Source organism: Tursiops truncatus, chromosome 2 (assembly GCF_011762595.2).
Source record: "Tursiops truncatus isolate mTurTru1 chromosome 2, mTurTru1.mat.Y, whole genome shotgun sequence".
Lineage (NCBI taxonomy): Eukaryota > Metazoa > Chordata > Mammalia > Artiodactyla > Delphinidae > Tursiops > Tursiops truncatus.
The window spans coordinates 108,742,856-108,761,160 of record NC_047035.1 but is presented as its reverse complement, the minus strand read 5'-3'; the positions used below and the strand labels follow the sequence as shown (position 1 = coordinate 108,761,160).

The 18,305-nt window shown below is 54.1% G+C and overlaps 1 protein-coding gene across 1 annotated transcript in view; it reads right to left on the bottom strand.

Annotated features, from left to right (window-relative positions):
- Positions 1–758: 758 nt before the first annotated feature.
- The window catches only part of SMAD6 (SMAD family member 6), a 75,557-nt gene continuing 58,010 nt past the window's right edge, over positions 759–18,305 (bottom strand). Inside the window, exon 4 of the mRNA XM_033851864.2 lies at positions 759–1,731. Within this exon, the coding sequence (XP_033707755.1) occupies positions 1,190–1,731 (542 nt within the window). The 3' untranslated portion in view covers positions 759–1,189. The remainder of the gene's footprint in view (positions 1,732–18,305) is intronic.

Here is an 18,305-nt window from a genome sequence, read left to right as displayed (position 1 = left end):
GTGGGTTCAAGACCCACCATCTCAGTCTTTCTTCCACAGGCCACTTCCCCAAAGTGGTGAGAATTAATGTTTTCTAGCTTGCAGACAGCTCAGAGATGAGAGGCATGGACCCAAGTCTTCCCCATCAGGCTGAGAGTTCCTCTAGGCCAGAGCATGAGCCTCCCCCATCAGACTGGAAGAGTTTACCTAGGATGGATGGCCCATGTACTCTCCCTCTTCCCCCTGAATCCTGTGGACACACTACAGCCATGGGTGGGAAGGAACAACAGAACCTTCTCTGGCCTTAGGAGCAAACATACGACCTTCCTCCCTTTTTTTTTTTTAAAATAAATTTATTTATTTATTTATGGCTGTGTTGGGTCTTCGTTTCTGTGCGAGGGCTTTCTCTAGTTGTGGCAAGCGGGGGCCACTCTTCATCGCGGTGAGCGGGCCTCTCACTGTTGCGGTCTCTCGTTGCAGAGCACAGGCTCCAGATGCGCAGGCTCAGTAGTTGTGGCTGACGGGCCCAGTTGCTCCGCGGCATGTGGGATCTTCCCAGACCAGGGCTCGAACCCGTATCCCCTGCATTGGCGGGCAAACTCTCAACCACTGCGCCACCAGGGAAGCCCCCTTCCTCCCTTTTCAATGTAATTCCCTCTACTCTTTAACTGGTAAAAGATTGAAATCAAGTTTCGGGATGCCAGATGGGTCAGAAACCCACAGAAGCCCTGCATGTTCCTCTTTGTTAAAAAGAAGACAGTTTAAAAAAAAAAAAAAACTATAATGCGAATACTTTATTATCAACGAGTGACTGGTATTAGCTTTTTGCCTGGGCATTAATATTTCAAAAACCATACACCAAACCCAGGCTCTTCCACCTAGCTCTGCTGTATCATTTTCTTTAAAAAAAAAAAAACAAACAACAACAACAACAAAAACCATAAAGAAGAGGAAGGAGGAGAAGAAAGAAAATATATCTGTATTATAAGCCAAAGTGCGTCTTTCTTGTTTTGTCCATATACACACATTGCACCATACATAAATAATTACATTGTAAAAATGACTCCATAATTACAAGTATAATATATATTTCCATATAATATATAAAACTTTATATTAAATCTAGGTAGATGATATCTGGGGGGGGGTCGTCCGTGGGGGCTGTGTCTCTGGGCACGGGGCCCCCGTTGGCGGGGCGGGTGGCGGGCCGCTATCTGTGGTTGTTGAGGAGGATCTCAAGCCAGCAGGGGCAGGAGGTGATGAACTGCCGGGAGTAGCAGGGACCCCAGCCCTTGGCGAAGCTGATGCGGACGCTGTTGGGGTCGTAGGGGCCGTCGGCGGCGTCGGGCTCGGGCCCGTGCTGGAGCAGGCCGGAGCGCTCGAAGTCAAACACCTTGATGGAGTAGCCGGGGGGCACCTTGCGGACCACCAGGGCGCGGCCGCCGGGCGCGTCCAGCGTGGGGGAGTTGACGAAGATGGGGTGCTCGCCGCGGTTGTAGGCCCACACGCCGTCCGGCTCCTTGCTGAGCAGGATGCCGAAGCCGATCTTGCTGCGCGTGCGCCGCACCGACTCACTGCGCTGCTCCAGGTTGAGCTGGCCCAGGCAGAAGCCGCTGCCCTGAGGTAGGTCGTAGAAGATGCTGACGGCCTGGTCATACACCGCGTAGAGGCGGCCCACCCGTGTCCGGTGCTCCCAGTAGGCCACGCTGCACCAGTGGCTCGGCTTGGTGGCATCCGGAGACATGCTGGCGTCTGCAGGGCAAGCACAGGGCACGCGGGTGTTATTCCAGGGCAGCGGAAGCGGCACTGCCGCCTGGCCGGTGGGCTTTGAGGGGGGTCTCTGGCGCCCAACAGACATGGGGAGCACTACTGCGGGCCAGGCCGTCCTCAGATTTAACCCACAGCAGGACCCCACCGCCCACCCCACCCCCAGACACACACGAAGGCAAGGCACCTACCGTGCCAGGTGCCTGTGGGTACCCAAACACGAACCACACCCGGCTCCTGCCTGTAGAATTTTACAGGCCAGCAGGAGAGGGACACACACCCACACACCCAAGGGAGGGACTGACTGGCGAGCACCTACATTGTTCCGGGTGCTGTGCTCTGCACTCCTCACTCCGCACGTGACTCACTGGGTCCTCCCATAACTGTGCGGAGGCCACCTTCTCACTTTACAGACGAGCTTCCGGGACTTGGCAGCCACCAAGCAGCCTGCCCAAGGCCACTCAGCCGGCGAGTGGCACCACCGGGATTTGAACCCGGTCAGTCCAGGCCTCAACCTGAACAGAGCGGGGTGAAGCTATCAGAGGGCATAAACCGCCCCTCAGAGGGGACTCAGGCATAGGAAGGCACGGTGCGGTGGGGAATGTGGCCCCCAGGACCTCTTCCGGCCCAGAATGGGAATCGCGGCTGCCCGACGGCGCCCAGCCTCAGCCTGGAGCGTTACGCAGGGTCTCCCAGTAACCCCCACCCCCGGCCCCTCAAGTTGGCTCTCTGGGCAGGAAGTGCAGCTTTTCACCAGAACTGTAGCCGCCTCTGTGAGACAGAGAAGCAGAGGGTCTCTAAGTGCAAAAGGAAATCGCTCCTCGAGGGCTCCAGTTTGCCAGCGGCTCCTCTCCGGGCCTCAGTTTCCCCATAGACGGCAAAGGGGTGGCCTGCATGATGACTGGGATCCCTCCGCACTCCAGCTTGGGGCATCTCTACATGTCTGCATGAATTTAACAATTTTCTGAGACCAGGCGTAATACCAGGTATAGGCAAGGGGCCCATCTTGAAGGGCAGCCCCCTCCTCACTGCTCTCGGGTGTGGCCAGCTTCTCAGATTCTGAAGCGTTTTGACATCTGGTCTCTCCTTTGAGCTCAGGGCTCTGACAAGCAGGTGGGCACCCATGACTGCCCGGTGGGGTTATGTGTTCCCACACAGGCCCCTGGCTGGGGCTTTTGCAGAGGGCGAAGGTCTGCTGGAGGCCTGATGAGGACGCACTGAGGACCTTTATGGCTCGGCTTCTCCAAAAGAAACAGATTAAAGTCCAATCAGGGGCTTCCCTGGTGGCGCAGTGGTTGAGAGTCCGCCTGCCGATGCAGGGGACACGGGTTCGTGCCCCGGTCCGGGAAGATCCCACATGCCGCGGAGCGGCTGGGCCCGTGAGCCATGGCCACTGAGCCTGCGCGTCCGGAGCCTGTGCTCCGCAACGGGAGAGGCCACAACAGTGAGAGGCCCGCGTACCGCAAAAAAAAAAAAAAAAGTCCAATCAAACCTGAGGGAGAAAGCACTGCCAACAACTTCCGTCAGGAGCCTGGGTGAGGTCAGCTCTGTCTGCCTTCAGCCCAGCCCCGCCTAGAGGCCCCAGAGCAGCCGGGTGACAGGGCTCCTGACATTCTCTTATGTGCTGGGAGGCCCAACCTAGCAGGAAAATGTCCACCTGAGGGGCCTCCTGTGGGCTGCCTGCTCTGCTGTGGCCTGGGGCTGGGCACAGTCCCAAAGGGCATGCTCCTTGCCCTCTGCCTGGCATTAAGATCCCAGCCGCAGGTCCCCAGGCCAGCCCCTGAGGACATATCATTCTGTCTCACAGTCCCCATCCAGGCCCCTCGTGGTTCTAGCTGATGGTCGGGATGGGGGAAAGAGGCCCTGCTCCCTGCCCTCAGCTGACTTGCCCCTTAGCCAGTGCGCAGAGAGACAGCTCTAGCCCGTGGTAGGTGACACAGCTGCAGGCACTAGGCCAGCCCCAGCAGGTGAACAGCTAGGAACACCCCAAGCCATTGCCCCTTTCTCCATCCACCCATCCAGCACTGGTCTGAGAGTTTCCAAGAGCCAGGAGAGCAGCACCATCCCAGCCTGGCCGTGAAACTGCAACGCCAACCTTCTCACCGAGCGACAAGAACTCCGTTAGTGCACTAGGCACAGAGAGGCGGGGAAGCAAAGAAGCTACGCCTGGAGAATGTCGGGTGACAAGACGGACAACAGGCATCCCTGAGTGCCTTGCACGAGCCAGGCGCCTTCTTCACAACGGCCTTGGTCGCACCTGTTATCACCCCAGTTCACAGGTGTGGTAACTGAGGCCCAGGGAGGTGCCAGAACCGGACAAGGGCACACGCTAGTGAGCCAGCATCAGTGCCAGGCCACACTCCCGAGGGCAGCTCTTCTCCGTACTCCGGGCAGACACCCCCCAAAACCCAGGCACCAAGCAAATGCCCCCCTTCTCGAAACCTCACCCCGTTTGTAACCACGACTGCTCTCGTGGTCTGTGAGTCCTAGAGGTGCTCGCCCACAAGCCGGTGAGGCACTGTCCGCCCCAGAAAAGAAAGGTCTTCATTCCCTGAAGACTCAGCCAGTCCCCCTGAGTGAGGGGGTGCTGCCATCCCCTCCACCGGTAAAGCTCAGAGAGGCCACCCGAGTCATCAAGTGGCAGCTCTGCCCCCGGAGGGAGCCACGCTGTCGTAGAAGGCAGAGAAGCCGTTTAACAGTCAGGGGGTGGGGGTGATGGGATTGAGGGGGTGGGGTAATTCCTCCCTCCCAGCTCCTAAAAGGCTTTCAATTCAAGGCCAAGTGGGCCTTCCTGTCCCCCTCCTCTCAGTACCTCCCACCCCAGCCGAGTCAAATGCGCCCTCGCCCTCTACCCCCATCTCATCGACACCTGTGTCCCCGGCCTTGCCCCAGTCAGCGCTCTTCGCAGGGGAATGGGACCCTGTGAGTGGGGATGAACCCCAGCCCCTCACCCACCCCCCCGCCACCCTGGAGCTGCCCTAGGGCCCAGCCTGCCCCATCCGTGGCGCTCAGGGACACTCCCCGGGCCAGGCCTCACTTTCCGCGGCCTCTTTGGTTGAACAGACTGGGTAACAACTCATCAGGCCTGGGCTCCAGGCCATGTCTTCCAAATTCCAGGGGATGGACTGTCACCTCTGAGAAGCCCTCTCTGACCTCTCCCTCCTGTGCGCCTAGAGCCTTAAATGCAGTCCCTCCCTTGGCCTGAGCAGGTGTCTGTGCCCCTGGCTGGCCTCAACTCTCAAGGAGGAAGGGGTGGGTCTTAGTCCTTTCTGCATCTGTCCCAAGTCTGCATGTAACCCCAGGGTGCTCTTGGAACACCTACAAGGGAAGAAGGAAGGAAATAAAATAGATCCCAACTGTTGGCACACTGCCCTCACCCCTACCCCCCACAGGAATCCTGCTCAGCAGGTGGGACCGATGCCCTCAGGCCCAAGGGGGTGCTGGGCAAGGACTAGGGTCTCAGGTCTGATCCTGAGAGAACAGGCCAGCAGGTGAGCCCATCACCATGCTTGGGGCATCCCCGTCCCCACCTAGCTCTGAGGGTCTCTGGGCTCCAGAGCTGGAGGGTTCCCCCCGCATCATCTCATCCAGGGAGCACCGATGCTTTGGGCTTTCACAAACCAATACACTGTTTAATGGAGGGGTTGGGAATGTCATAAGGTTACCACGGTTTTATTTTGTCACATACAGACTTATTAAAAACCCCAAGACCATCTACTATCACTAGCACAAAAGAAAGTAATTTGATACTCACAAAATAGGTAGGACGTAAATCAGAAAATTTTAAATTAATACATTTAGATTATAAGAAGCTTTCTTATTTCTTGCACCATGGGCCAATGAGAACTTAGTCCGGAGGCTGGCCTGTGGGAACTATCAATTGAGTCCAATGTCCTTGTGCCTCCAAGATGGCACCTCCGGGGGTACCGGGTGACTTGCCCAAGGACACACAGCAGTGGGTGGCAGAAGTGGGACCAGAACTAGAGACCCCAGATTCTAACCTAATGCTTGTCACATGATCCAAAAGGTTTCCTAGTGAGACAGACCTAAGCTCTCACCACTGACTGGATAGGTGGCCATGAACAAGCCACTGAATGTCCCCAAGCCTCAGTCTCCCCATTTGTAAAACGGACTTACTCATAACTGAGCGCCTCATCTGCACAGTCCATCTTTGGATTTTCTGGCAACTCTGGCAGCAGATCAATCGGGAGCAGAAAGAAGCAGCTGTCTGTTTATCCGTCCCAGCGCTGGCCTAACCCTTCCAAGGCTAGGGCTCCTTAGGGGTGTCACGGGTCACGACCCAGGGTCATTCCCCAGCACGGGAAGTTACAATAGGACAATGGACGGCAATGCCCTTTGCAAACGGTAAGGTACTTTACAAATGTTAAGGTTTAGCTCCCAGCCCGGTACCTGAGATGCAAAGAGATGCTCAGTAAGCGAAGGAATGAAGGGTGAAGCAATGAATAACTGAATGTGGGAGACACAGATGAGTGCTCCTGGGGTTCTATTTACACACACACGCACATGCGCACATGCACACGTGCGCGTGCACGCGCGCGCGCACACACGTATTCAGATCTCATGCCGTGTGTTCAGAGCAAGCCGACCCGCCCTCTTTGAGAAGGCAGGCACCCCCAAACCCAGGGTCACCTCTCCACTCCTCACAGACGCAGAGCCCCACCCGACCCACCACACCTCGTCTGTGGCCTGGGCTGCCACTCAGGCCGCGAGGGGACAGTCTCTTGCAGAAGATCTTTTGCTTTTCGTGGCTCCAGGGCTGTGGTCCCTCCATCAGCCTAATTAGGAACCAGCTCCTTAATTGCAAATAAATACCGCGGAGTCAGACCCGAGTGAACAACATCAAAGATGACCGCGCTCTGACCGAAACTCCTGCTCGCTACCCCCTGCTCAAGGCCTGGCCTAGTTCCCAGCCAGACTCTGGGTCCCAGCTGGAAGGGTTCCAGGGGAAGGGGGAGAGGAGAGGCACGGTCTGGCGCGATGTCTGGGGCAGATCTGGTGGAGCGGCACCAGGCCGGGGGTCAGGAGGCCTGCAGCCCGGTGTCCAGCCTCCTGGCCCTGATCAGGCAGGCCATCTCCCTTCTCCTGGCCTCAGTCTTCCTTTCTGAACAATGAGCTCTACATTTCTGTGATTTCATGCATGTTCACAGCAGCTCTACTCGTAATCACCCAAACTTGGAAAGCAGCTCAGATGTCCATCAACAGGAGGATGGACGTTATGGACTAAATGTTTGCGTGTGCCCCCCCCCCGCCCCAAATTCATGTTGGAAATCTTAAACCCCAATGTGACAGCATTAGAAGGTAGGGTCTTTGGGAAGTGATTAGGTCATGAACGGGATTAGTGCTCTTTAAAAGAGACCCCAGGGCTTCCCTGGTGGCGCAGTGGTTGAGAGTCCGCCTGCCGATGCAGGGAACACGGGTTCGTGCCCCGGTCCGGGAAGATCCCACATGCCGTGGAGCAGCTGGGCCCGTGAGCCATGGCCGCTGAGCCTGCACGTCCGGAGGCTGTGCTCCGCAATGGGAGAGGCCACAACAGTAAGAGGCCCGTGTACCGCAAAAAAAAAAAAAGAGACCCCAGAGAGCTCCCTCGTTCCACCGTGTGAGGACATAGCAAGAATACAGCCATTTATGAACCAGGAAATGGTTCTCACTAGACACCAGATCTACCGGCCCCTTGATCTTGGACTTCCCAGACTCCAAAACTGTGAGAAATAAATATGCATTATTTAAGCCACCAATTTATGGTATCGTTATTATAGCAGCCCAAACAGACTGTGATAATGGATAGACGAAAGTAAGGCTCATCCACACAGTGGAATACGACTCACCAATAAAAACGAACCAACTACTGAAACACACCACAATGTGGGTGAATCTCAGATGCACCCGGCTGAGTGAAAGAAGCCAGACACAGAAGACGTGCTGTGTGTTTCCATTGATACGAAATTCTTGAGTAGATAAAACTAACCTACAACGACAGAAATCAGAACAGGGATTACTTCTGGGGAGAGGGGACGAGGGAACTTTCTTGGGTGCTGGAAATGTTTGATATCTTGATTGGTACAGTGGGAACTCAGGTATAGACACTGTCAAAAATCATAACCTATGCACTGGAGAGCTGTGCATTTCATTGTACATATGGTGCCTTGAAAGAATTACAACGAAGATAGTGGAAATGTGGCCATCCTGGAGTGGTCCCAGCAGGGCTCCCAGGTGGTCCAAGGGACAAGCCCTGTGTTTCCCGGCCAGAGAGGGGCGGCCTGGCCGCCCGGTGGCACCCACATTCCTGCCACCAGAGGGTGGTGATGCCTGCGGCGGGCAGGAGACTGGCCTGACAGTAGGTCCCCTGCACTGAAGCCGGCCCCTCCGACGGCTGGCGTTCCTTCCTCTTGGCCTCTCTGCCCAGCAAGGGTGCTTCGAGCCCAACGTGTAATTCTGTTGGGGTGCCGGGGCACCAAGGGGGCCAACTGCGTCTGGGGGAGGCGGGGAGAGCTGAAATCCCAAGCAAGCCTTTAGCTTCTTCGAATCAGCAGTTTTCTGTCAAAACAAAGGGCAGGAACGTTCCTGTGTGCTCCCCCGTGGGCCGCACGCTCCAAAAGCCTGAGCATACGCAATGCAGCTTGTTTTCCTTGTGATTCCCCCCTTTCCACTGGGCCAGACCGCCTTGGACTCACCCATCCTGGGAGGCAAACCAGAGACATGCCCAGATTAAAGTCTCCGATCCCTTAGACTCTACGGAAGCTGGATGTGGAGGCTCAGAGCATTCGCAGGAAGCTGGACCCTGAGTCCCCAGGTCTCCAGGGCCTGGCTGGGCCGCTCGTGCTCCTCCATGTTCAAAGCTTTCGCTGCTGCTTCACACCCCCTTGGGCCTTAGCAGCCTCCCTGCCTCTCCTGGGGCTGGCCCAGCCGCACCTCAATGAGCGATGAAACATGGGCAGACCCCATCGAGAGCTGGGAAGGGAGACTCAGAGACTCAGAGAAGTTAAGTGACTTGCCCAGGGTCACCCAGCAAGTTGGTGGCAGAGCCAGAGAGGAGCCTAGGGCTGGCTTTTCCAATCCCCTTTGCACAGGGCCCCACTGGGGCCTCCTACCCTCCTGGAAAACTCCTTTCTTCTGTCCCATGTCATGCCTGTGGCTTTAAGTTCCCATCCAACCAGCAGCTTTTTCATCTGAGGCTCCCAGGCCTGGGAGTAATTATGTGGCCCTGCATCTGGTTAACCTAACACCCCTTTAAAAGCCTTGTTTGCCCATTAGATAAGTAGTTTTTGTTATCAAACTAAAGAGGGAAAAAGAAGTTTCCACTTAACCTTCCTTTGTCATTTTAAGCTACAGAAATGGCTTCAGGTTTTGAAACAAGTCCAGAGATACAGCATTAATTAGAAGCTCTTTTTTTTTTTTTCTTTGTTAAGGGAGGGGGAGACCAGTCCTTTATCCACTGGGATCCGGCAGTAAAAGCAGAGAAGGAATGTGCACAGGGCCATGTTAATGGTCAACAGCTTAGAACAAGCCTCTCCGCTGAACGCTTTCCAAAAGCAGGGCCCAGCTGACAGGAGTTTCCTCTTATTTGCTCCCACCCGCCCCTCCCCACCCCCACCTCAGCTCCAGCACCTTTGGCCCCCGGAGGAAGCCAGGCTTCCAAGAGGAAGTTCCTAATCGGTCATTACATCACGGGCGGTCTAGCCACCGCCACTGCCTGCACGGGGTCCACCTTGGGGGCTCTTTCAGCCGCTGGTCTCTGGGGCCAAGGACTGTGCTTTGCCACCACTTTGCAGACAGTCGACCAGCCTCTCTGCTCTGTGTGTGTGTGTGCGCGCGCGTGTTGTGTGTGGTGCAAAAGGAGAATGACAGCAAGGGGAGGAGGGAGGCCAGGAAATGCGTGATCCATGTGGCCAAAATTCATGATTCTGCAGATGCAAAAACTGAGGCCCAAAGAGGGAAGGGAACTTGCCAAGGTTACAGGGAAAATTTGCAATACAGGGGCTTCCCTGGTGGCGCAGTGGTTGAGAATCTGCCTGCCAATGCAGGGGACACGGGTTTGAGCCCTGGTCTGGGAAGATCCCACATGCCACGGAGCAACTAGGCCCGTGAGCCACAACTACTGAGCCTGCGCGTCTGGAGCCTGTGCTCCGCAACAAGAGAGGCCACGACAGTGAGAGGCCCGCACACCACGATGAAGAGTGGCCCCCGCTTGCCACAACTAGAGAAAGCCCTCGCACAGAAACGAAGACCCAACACAGCCAAAAACTAATTAATTAATTAAAGTACCCTTAATTTTAAAAAAGAAAGAAAATTCGCAATACAGTGGCTAGGACCAGTTGGATGTCTCCTGCACAGGGCCCGGAAGTAAAGCTGCCTGCATGTGAATCTCAGCTCTGCCACTCACTAGTGGTGAAATCTTGGGTAAGTGACTTCACCCCCTGGGCCTCAGTTTCCTAATCTGTAAAATGGGGATGCAATCAGAGTTTACTGCCTCGGGCTGCTGGGATTAATTTCAAGTGCATTGAATAATCCCTGGTTCAAAATAAGCACTCCATAAGTAACAGCTATTATTTTTTACTAGTATTATTACCACCATCTTATCTCTATATGTTATTTGCATAAATTATTTAATAGATTGACTCAGCCTGTATAGTTCATAAGGGTATTCATATTAGGTAATAATAATACCTGCAATGTGCCAATGGAATTGAGAACCAAGGGGAAATAAGAGGAGGAGTACTAGTAGTAGTAGTAATAATAACAATACAATAAGGCAGCCAGTAGTAGTAGTAATAATAGTAATGATGATGATTTACCAGCCAACATTTAATGAACCTTTACCAAGTGCCAAGCAGAGTATGAAGCACTTTAAATGCAGTATCTCAACATACTGTCAATCCTCTCAGTAATTCCCATTTTAAGAGGCAGCTGAGGCCTGAATGTCAGGTAGTGTGTCCACAGTCCTCAGCTAGGAAGTTGCAAAGCTGGGATTCAAGCTCACATCTATCTAGAGACAGGGGGCTTTGCGTTACTCTCTCATGGTTGCAACCTATAGGCTGCAAACCTCCAGAGGCCTGCCGAGTAATGGCACAGGGACTGTGCTGTAATAACCCACCCGTGTCCACTCCAAGCTGGCACGTGGAGACTCTATAAAGACTGGATGTGAAAAGTGGCCCTTGGATGTGGCAATGTGGGGACCCCACCACACGCTGCCCACCTTCTAGGAAGACAGGGGTTTTTCAGAAACCATGCCATATAACAGCTATCTACGGTCCCCTATGCAGCCCCGCAAACACATACACTTTTTTGGTTTTTAAGTACAGTTTCTCCCATGCACTCCCACCACCCCTCCTCAACACAACGAGCATTTTCTAAATGCACTGCAGTTAGGAAGGGTGACCTTGGGAAAGGGCTGCTGACCCTGGCTGAGTAACTGGAGTGTGGGAGCTGCCGGGTGCTCTGTGCTCGGCACCAAGTCCAGGAAGCAGAATCACCTCCATTCTCAGAGGACAGACCCCAGGGACAGAGGCCACACAGCAGTACAGCACGGGAACCCTGACCGACGGCCTCTGAGCCCAGCTCCTCTCTGCTGTGCCCTCGCTGCTGCCTCATCTGCTCCCTCTGCTCTTCTGGGGAGTCCATGGAACCCCTGCCCTGAGGGGTTTAGAGGGACGTGAGTATGAGGATAGTCAGTGGCCGCCCAGCTGAGTCGTAACTGGCCTTCTCTAGAGAGAGGCCTGCTGGGCCCGGCAGGAAGGCCTTTCTTCTGGCCTTGGTGCCCTGACCCCAGCCTGCTCGGCCCCAGGTCTCTGGTTGAACAAAGTGTCGGTCTGGGCTGTGGGGAAGGTTTCCATTCATCTATCTTGTGCAGTAGTCAAAACAGATCCTGAAAAGACGAACTCCTCTTGTAACCCTGACATAAAACAAGCTTTCACCTGGGCCCTAATACACACAGGCCTGCTCAGTCTCCTCCACAGGTAGTTTCCCTGGCACCTACCAGGGCCTAAGACTTCTATCAGCATCCTTCTCGCCCTGCCTCCCTAGCAAGATTGTTCCAGGTTCCCTGGGCCCAGTGGGCAGTGGCTTCTCTCCCCAGACCTTGGTGCTCTGTGGTCCAAGCTCCCTTCTTAAAACCACTCTGCAGACAGCTCCAGCTTCTGAGAGCCCCACTGAGGCAGCCATCAGATCACTCTCCATCAGAGTGAGAAACACTGATGAGAAACTCCTCCCCAGAAACACTGGTGTGCCGGCCTGGCCTGGCCCCATGCTCCTAAAGGAAAGTCCAACACCCTAAGCCACCCAAGGAGGCAGGGCAGGGGAACCACTCAGACTTCTAACAGGGAACCAGGTCCGGGTGGGAGAATTCTGGTTCCCCGTGCCCTGGAAGGAAGGATGGTGAAAAGCATCTGTCTTCGAGGGGAGGGGAGAGCCGGGCGATAAGCGGCTTATAAAATCAGCCCCACGTTTTCCAGAAGGAACCAGTTTCTGCAGCAAAAGGCTCTGAACTTTGCTCCCATTCCAGGTCTTCTTTTGTTTTATCACAGAGTCAGACTCTGAGTGTGTTTGTTTGTTTTCTTAGCCAGAGACCCCCTGGGATGGGAAAGCCTGGCTTTTCATATTGCCCCTGGAAAGATTCTAAAAACACAGTGTGCACCATAATGAAGCTGGGTACCTCAGTCCCCAGGAAAGAGAAGGCGGGTGTGAGAAGGGAAGGGGCCCCCCAGTCCTCCCTGGCTGCGGGTCTGCCCTGCCGATGGCCAAACTCCTGAATTCACACAAGAACCAGGCCCCTGGCTGCTCTCTGGGTTCCTGTCTTGGCGGAGTTTGGGTTTTCACACCTTAGGCTTCAAGTGCCAAAGTTCACTGACTCAGCCCAACCTTGACTTCCCTGTTGAAGAAAATCGGCCCTTTGGGGGTTCAGATGGGGACAGCCTGGGCATGTGTCAGAGGTGCGTTGGGGGGCGCGATCTGTGGCAGTTGGCGGTGTGCTTCAAGGAAGCTCATTTGGGGGTACTTTCCTGCCCTGCAGGCTACCAGAGCTGGGGGAATTCAGGACAGCTCCGTTTCTCTTTTATTTCCCAAATACAATTTGAGTTTTATTGGCAAACCTCCTGCCTTAAACTTCTACTTGGACCCAATGAAAAGCCATAAAAGCAAAGTACCTTAAAACTGCCCTCAATGAGCCTGTCTCAGCAGCTCTGCGGGGCTGGAACCTGCCCTGGTGCAGAAACGTCCCAGGGGAGGCACCCCTGCTACTGGGATCCCTTAGTTCCCTGTGCTTTGAACACCCCACTCTGTGTGTACTTTGTCCATCCCACCCTCTCTTGATCTGGAAGATTCCCTGAGACCACAGGCAGCAGAGAGGTGAACTAGTGCAGATCTTAACAGCTGGGTTACTGTGGGCAGGCGACTACGTCTCTGAGGGCCGGGACCAGCTACAGAATTTGGGGGGCCCAGTGCAAAGTGAAAATGCAGGGCTCCTTGTTCAAAAAGTATTCAGAATTTCAGTGGTGAAAGCATAGCCTTAAATTGAGCTGAGGCCCCTTCTGAGCACGGGCCCTGAGTGGGGCACTCACTGGACACCCATGAAGCCAGCGTAATAACTCACTCAAAGGGGTCAAGGGCAGGGGGCAGGTCCATGACGGGCCTAACAACGGTAACTAGCACTTGATGAACATGAGTTTCCTCCTCCCTTCCCCAAAGTTTGTCAGACTCTTACTCAACCGTCAAGACCCCGATGTCACCTCCTTTGAAAAGCCTTCCTCAGTCCCTGCGTCTGAACTGCACGGCCCCTCCTCCATGACACTCTTTGATGCCATCATCAGGGGGGCGTGTGTCTCCACCGCACCCACCTGCAAGCTGGCTGGCCTGGCATGAGGCGTCACTCATCTCTGCCCCTCCTCCCCCTGAGACCTGGCACCCTGCCACCGGACCAGGGCGCTGTCAACAATGGGCGCTGAATGGAATTTCACATCCAAGAGCTGGGAGGGCACTTGGGAAATCATCGGGTTTTCCCCAGGTCTGAAAAAGATGCAGCAGCTGTACCGTTCCCATTGAATAGATGACACCACTGAGGCTCAGAAGCCAGGACACTGAGCGGGGGAGGGAGAAGCAGCATCCCTACTTGCTGATCCTCATGGTGCAGCCCCACCAATGGAACGCCGGATGAGCTCGCTATGTGCCACACTTGTTTCAGTGGCTCAAAAAAAAAACGCCTAAAGCCTACAGTTGTCTGGCAATGGGGGTGGATTTAATTTCTCAGACTCGCTAAGTCTATGAGGGTGAATGGAACAGGGAGCACGGCTGTCAACGGAAGAGTCAAAGAATAGGATGGGGAGCTGGTTCTCTTATTTGCAAAGTTCTCAAAAATACGCCTCATCTAACACCAGCCTGGTGTCGTTTACCAATGAGCCAGTACCATGTGACCTTTGCAAGTCAAATACACCTGCCTTATTTACATTAAAGATGCACTTTGGGATAAACACCCCCAAATTAAAGTCCCGGGGTGGGGGCACTCAAATTAAATCCTTGCATTAAATCCTTCCCTTAAAAATATCCTTCTGTAACACAAAGGTACATGATCTACACCTCTTTAGTGAACACAGCGTCCTACAGGCTGGAGTTTCTTCAAGTGAGGGTTGCCTGGATCACATACATTTCTGGAACACACAAGAGTGCTTTATAATAAGCAAAAAGCTAATATTGACTGCAGAGACCATTAAGCCCCAATTAAATACTAATATCTGCTGTAAAGAGCACAGTAACATGAGCTTTAAAGGTTCCCTGCAAAAATGTTGCAAGATGACCTAGGGCTTGGCAGAAGCTCACGCCTGCGAGCCGGCCTCCTGTCTGTGGTTGTGCTCCTGCGTAAAACTGAAGCCGCTGAAGCTGCTCGGCACCTTCCGTGCCCAAGCTCCAAGCTGCCTGGAGAGGGATGGCTTCTTTGCTATGGGGCTAGAGGTGCAGAGAAGGGAGCGCGCCAGGCGGTCCGTCCATCACATCAGGCCAGCGGGTGGACACAGCCCCGCAGACTTGCGCCCCATGCCTCAGCCCCAAGTCCAGGACCCGTTTCCAAAGCAGAAGGAGGCGAAGCTTGGTTCTCACAGCCCCTGTAGCCCAAGCCAAGAAGGTGGCTGTACCCCCATTGATAGTGATGGTGGGATACTGTTTCTAACCGTGGAAGGTTTTCCAATTCTCCAAGCCCATTTTAGGTTATGGAATATAAAGCCCAGACGGGTTGGGTGACTGCCCACAGGGGGTTAACGAGGAAGGAGGACCAGGGCTCATCCACGTCTTCGGAGGCCAAAGGTGCTCCTTCCATTGTCTGCGCGGTGCCCCACCCCCGCTCACCCCCGGCCAAGCATCTTGGGAAAATGAGTCATCAGCTCAGTAACAGTTTCTCAGAGTAATGCTTTAGTCTGTGTCCAGGTACACATGGGCACACGCTGCACGACTCAAGTCAATGCAGCGATAATGTGAGCGCAATTGTCACAACTGTCAACTGTGCTTCTGTTTAGTCTCCTATTCCCAAGGCTAACTTTTCAGCCAAGAGGGGCACAAGGCTTGTTTGCCATGATCCAATTCTTAATCCTTAATTGTCTTCTAGGAAAGACAAGAGGACCGGGGAGACCTATGGGCAGAACCCAACCGATGGCAATGCCCAAGTGCCTTCTAGAACTGCCTCCCGCTCCTGAGGGCTGTCTGCAGCCACAGGGACCTGTGTGATAAGGGGAGGAAGGAGTGCCTTTCCTGAATCATGGGGAAGCCTGAAGAGGCTCTTGGGGAAGGGAACTGAATAATCGTGTCTACCCTAGCAAGCAGCACACACCTGGCTCAGCGAACATTAGCAGAGCTTTGCTAAGTAATGATCCTGCCGTCGCTGGGTCACTACTGAGGCCTCGTCTCCCGTCAGCCTATGGGAATCCAGCTGCTATTGGCCACTGTCCGTCCACATACCCCGTCTCATTTAACCCTGAGAACAATCCTAGGAGGTGCAGAATCTTACAGAAGAGGAAATGGAGGTTAAGTCCCCTGCCCAAGGTCACAAAGCCAATTAGCCAGAATGTGAACCCAGGGGAGCCAGACTCCACACCCACTCTTCCTTCCATCCCTCCTTGCAGAGTGTGACCCAAGGGGCACTCAATTTCTAGCCTACACTGGTTCCCCCAGATAGTGCAGTCTCTCTTCCGGCCATCTCCTCCACTTGAGACCTGTACCTCCTCCGCCGCGGCTGGTGCCTGCCCCTCCGCGCCCCGCCCCCAGCCCCCCCCACCTCTACTGCCTCCCTTCCCCGTGGGCACAAATGACTCTGCGGGCCACCAGTGTCTGCTTTCCTGGAGCACATGCCCAAGTTGGGCCCACTAAGGAGGACCTGAAGTAATTCAGCCCATAAATCATGGCCATTGTGAATTTCCCTTTTAGCCACAGGCCAAGTCAAACTCTTCCTTCCCCCACTGTAGTTAACCACTCTGGGTTCACTGTATCTCTCGCGGCTGGCTCTGCCTGGCTGGGGGCCAGCGCTCAATTATTAATTAATCTGGGAGGCGCAGGTTGCATTCTTGGCCACCTAACCACTTCCTCCTCCGTCAGGAACTCACAGGCCAGGCCCTTTTAGTTACATCAAGCGTCTCACAACATCCCAGCCCTATCTTGTGGCCAGAGCTGCCAAGAAAGGACGCTTAAAACCAGAGTTAAAAATAACAGGAGAAAACCCAAACACCCAGAAGTCCCCTTTCCCAACTCCATCCCACAGAGCCAGCACTACCTGTGTGCAAAAAGCAAAGCGTGCCTCAGCTGCTCAGGTGTGAAATGGGACATCTCCTCCCATAACACACCAGCCGCTGCGTGCGTGCGTGCGTGTGTGTGTAGGAAGTGGGTGGCTGGGGAGCCCTCCCCTCTGAGAATTCTCACTAGCCAGAAAGAGAGACACCAAGACTTAAAACAAGCTAAGAGGCAATCCAGAGTCTGGGCACGGGAAGGTGCTGCCGCCGACATCACCTGCTTGCTTTATCCTCACTGGATGAAGGAAACTGATAGGCAGCTGCGTGAGCAGAAGGCAGGAGAGGCTCCAGCCGAGTTCAGGTTTATTCAAGTGGTTCAGGCGACTTTGGGCGTGAGGAAGAGGATGGAAGTGTGAGCCTCTCCTTGTCTGGGTCAAGTCTATGGGAGGTCTTTGCATGGACAAACACCCCAAGAAATGTGGGGATCAAACAGAGCAAGGTGACCAACCTTGGTGTGAAAGGTAGCCCCCTGTGACAATGAGGTCCAATTATGAAATCAGACCACGGCTCTCTTGAGATCGGTGCCGAAGCCTTGGGCCAAGTGGGACCACTAATTCCTGATTAGAAGTAATGCTGAAGGGTTGACGTCAATGCTACTGGGATGAATGTCAAAGGTGAGCTGTACGACCGGTGAAAGACAAAAATGATAGAGGGAACATCTCAGGTCATAAAAAGGGATAAACATCTGCTGTTGCTGGAAAGTATCCTTTGGTCACCTCCTCTCCTCCATCCCCCACTGGCCCCACACACACCCCACAGTATGTCAACCTCACCCGCAGTGTCCCAGTGTGTCCCGGTCAAGCTCCGGGGACTTAATCCCTTAGGGTGTAGTCTAGGAAAGCTCTTTGAAATCTCATGCTTTCTACTCCATGACATGTCTGCTTCCGATCAGATAAAACAAACGATTTGTCCCCCAAGCCTTCCTATAACATGGACATTCTGGGGAGGAAGGGACACTTTTGGCTTCCCTTACCCTGAGCACTGAGGCTCTTGGTTAAAGCATGCAAGATAAATGATCGTGCACATACATCAAGTACCGTTCATTAGGACCCATAAATCCAGAGTTTGTAATAATTCCGAAAGCAGCTGGGTTGAAGTTAAAAAAAAAAAAGTTTTGATAAACAAATGCAAAATATAAATAAGGTTCAGGAGAACTGTTTATCCTACTAGCACTGTATAAACAACTGGCATACCAATTACAAATCGCTCTTATCTGTGCACTAAAGCAGATCTCCGAATGACCTCTAACGGAAAACATTATCCCCGGTTAGCATCACCGTCTATGGTATTCAAACATCACAAAATTTGGTTTCTAGACAGTAACCTTTCCAATCAGCCACCATCCAATCGCCTGAATTGATGAGTCCCTGAGTTGTCAGTGTTCCCTTTCTGTGCAACTGGAAAGGAGGCCACTTGGGCGACTGTACCTCCAGCACCCCCAGGTCCCTCAGCGGCCGTCCAGGAAGGAGAGGTAGCCCTTGGCTCCCACAGGCCAACATGCCACCCAGTTATTTCCGTGCCCATCTGAAAGAAGCAGCGTTTCCTAGGGCTGCTTTCCTAGGGTATGGCCAGGGGACCCAGCCAACTGGGGCGTTTCCACGTGAGAGAGGGTAGGGAGGGGCCCCACCCCATGTGGAAACCCCTCAGGCGTCAACTGCAGTAGGGGAACTCGGGATGTTTATGGCCTCCTTGGTGATGTCTAATGAGCCAGGCCCCATGTTTTCTCCCTGGGAGGAAGCGCATTTCACCTCCGGGGGAGGGCTGTGGTGGTCACTGATGTTT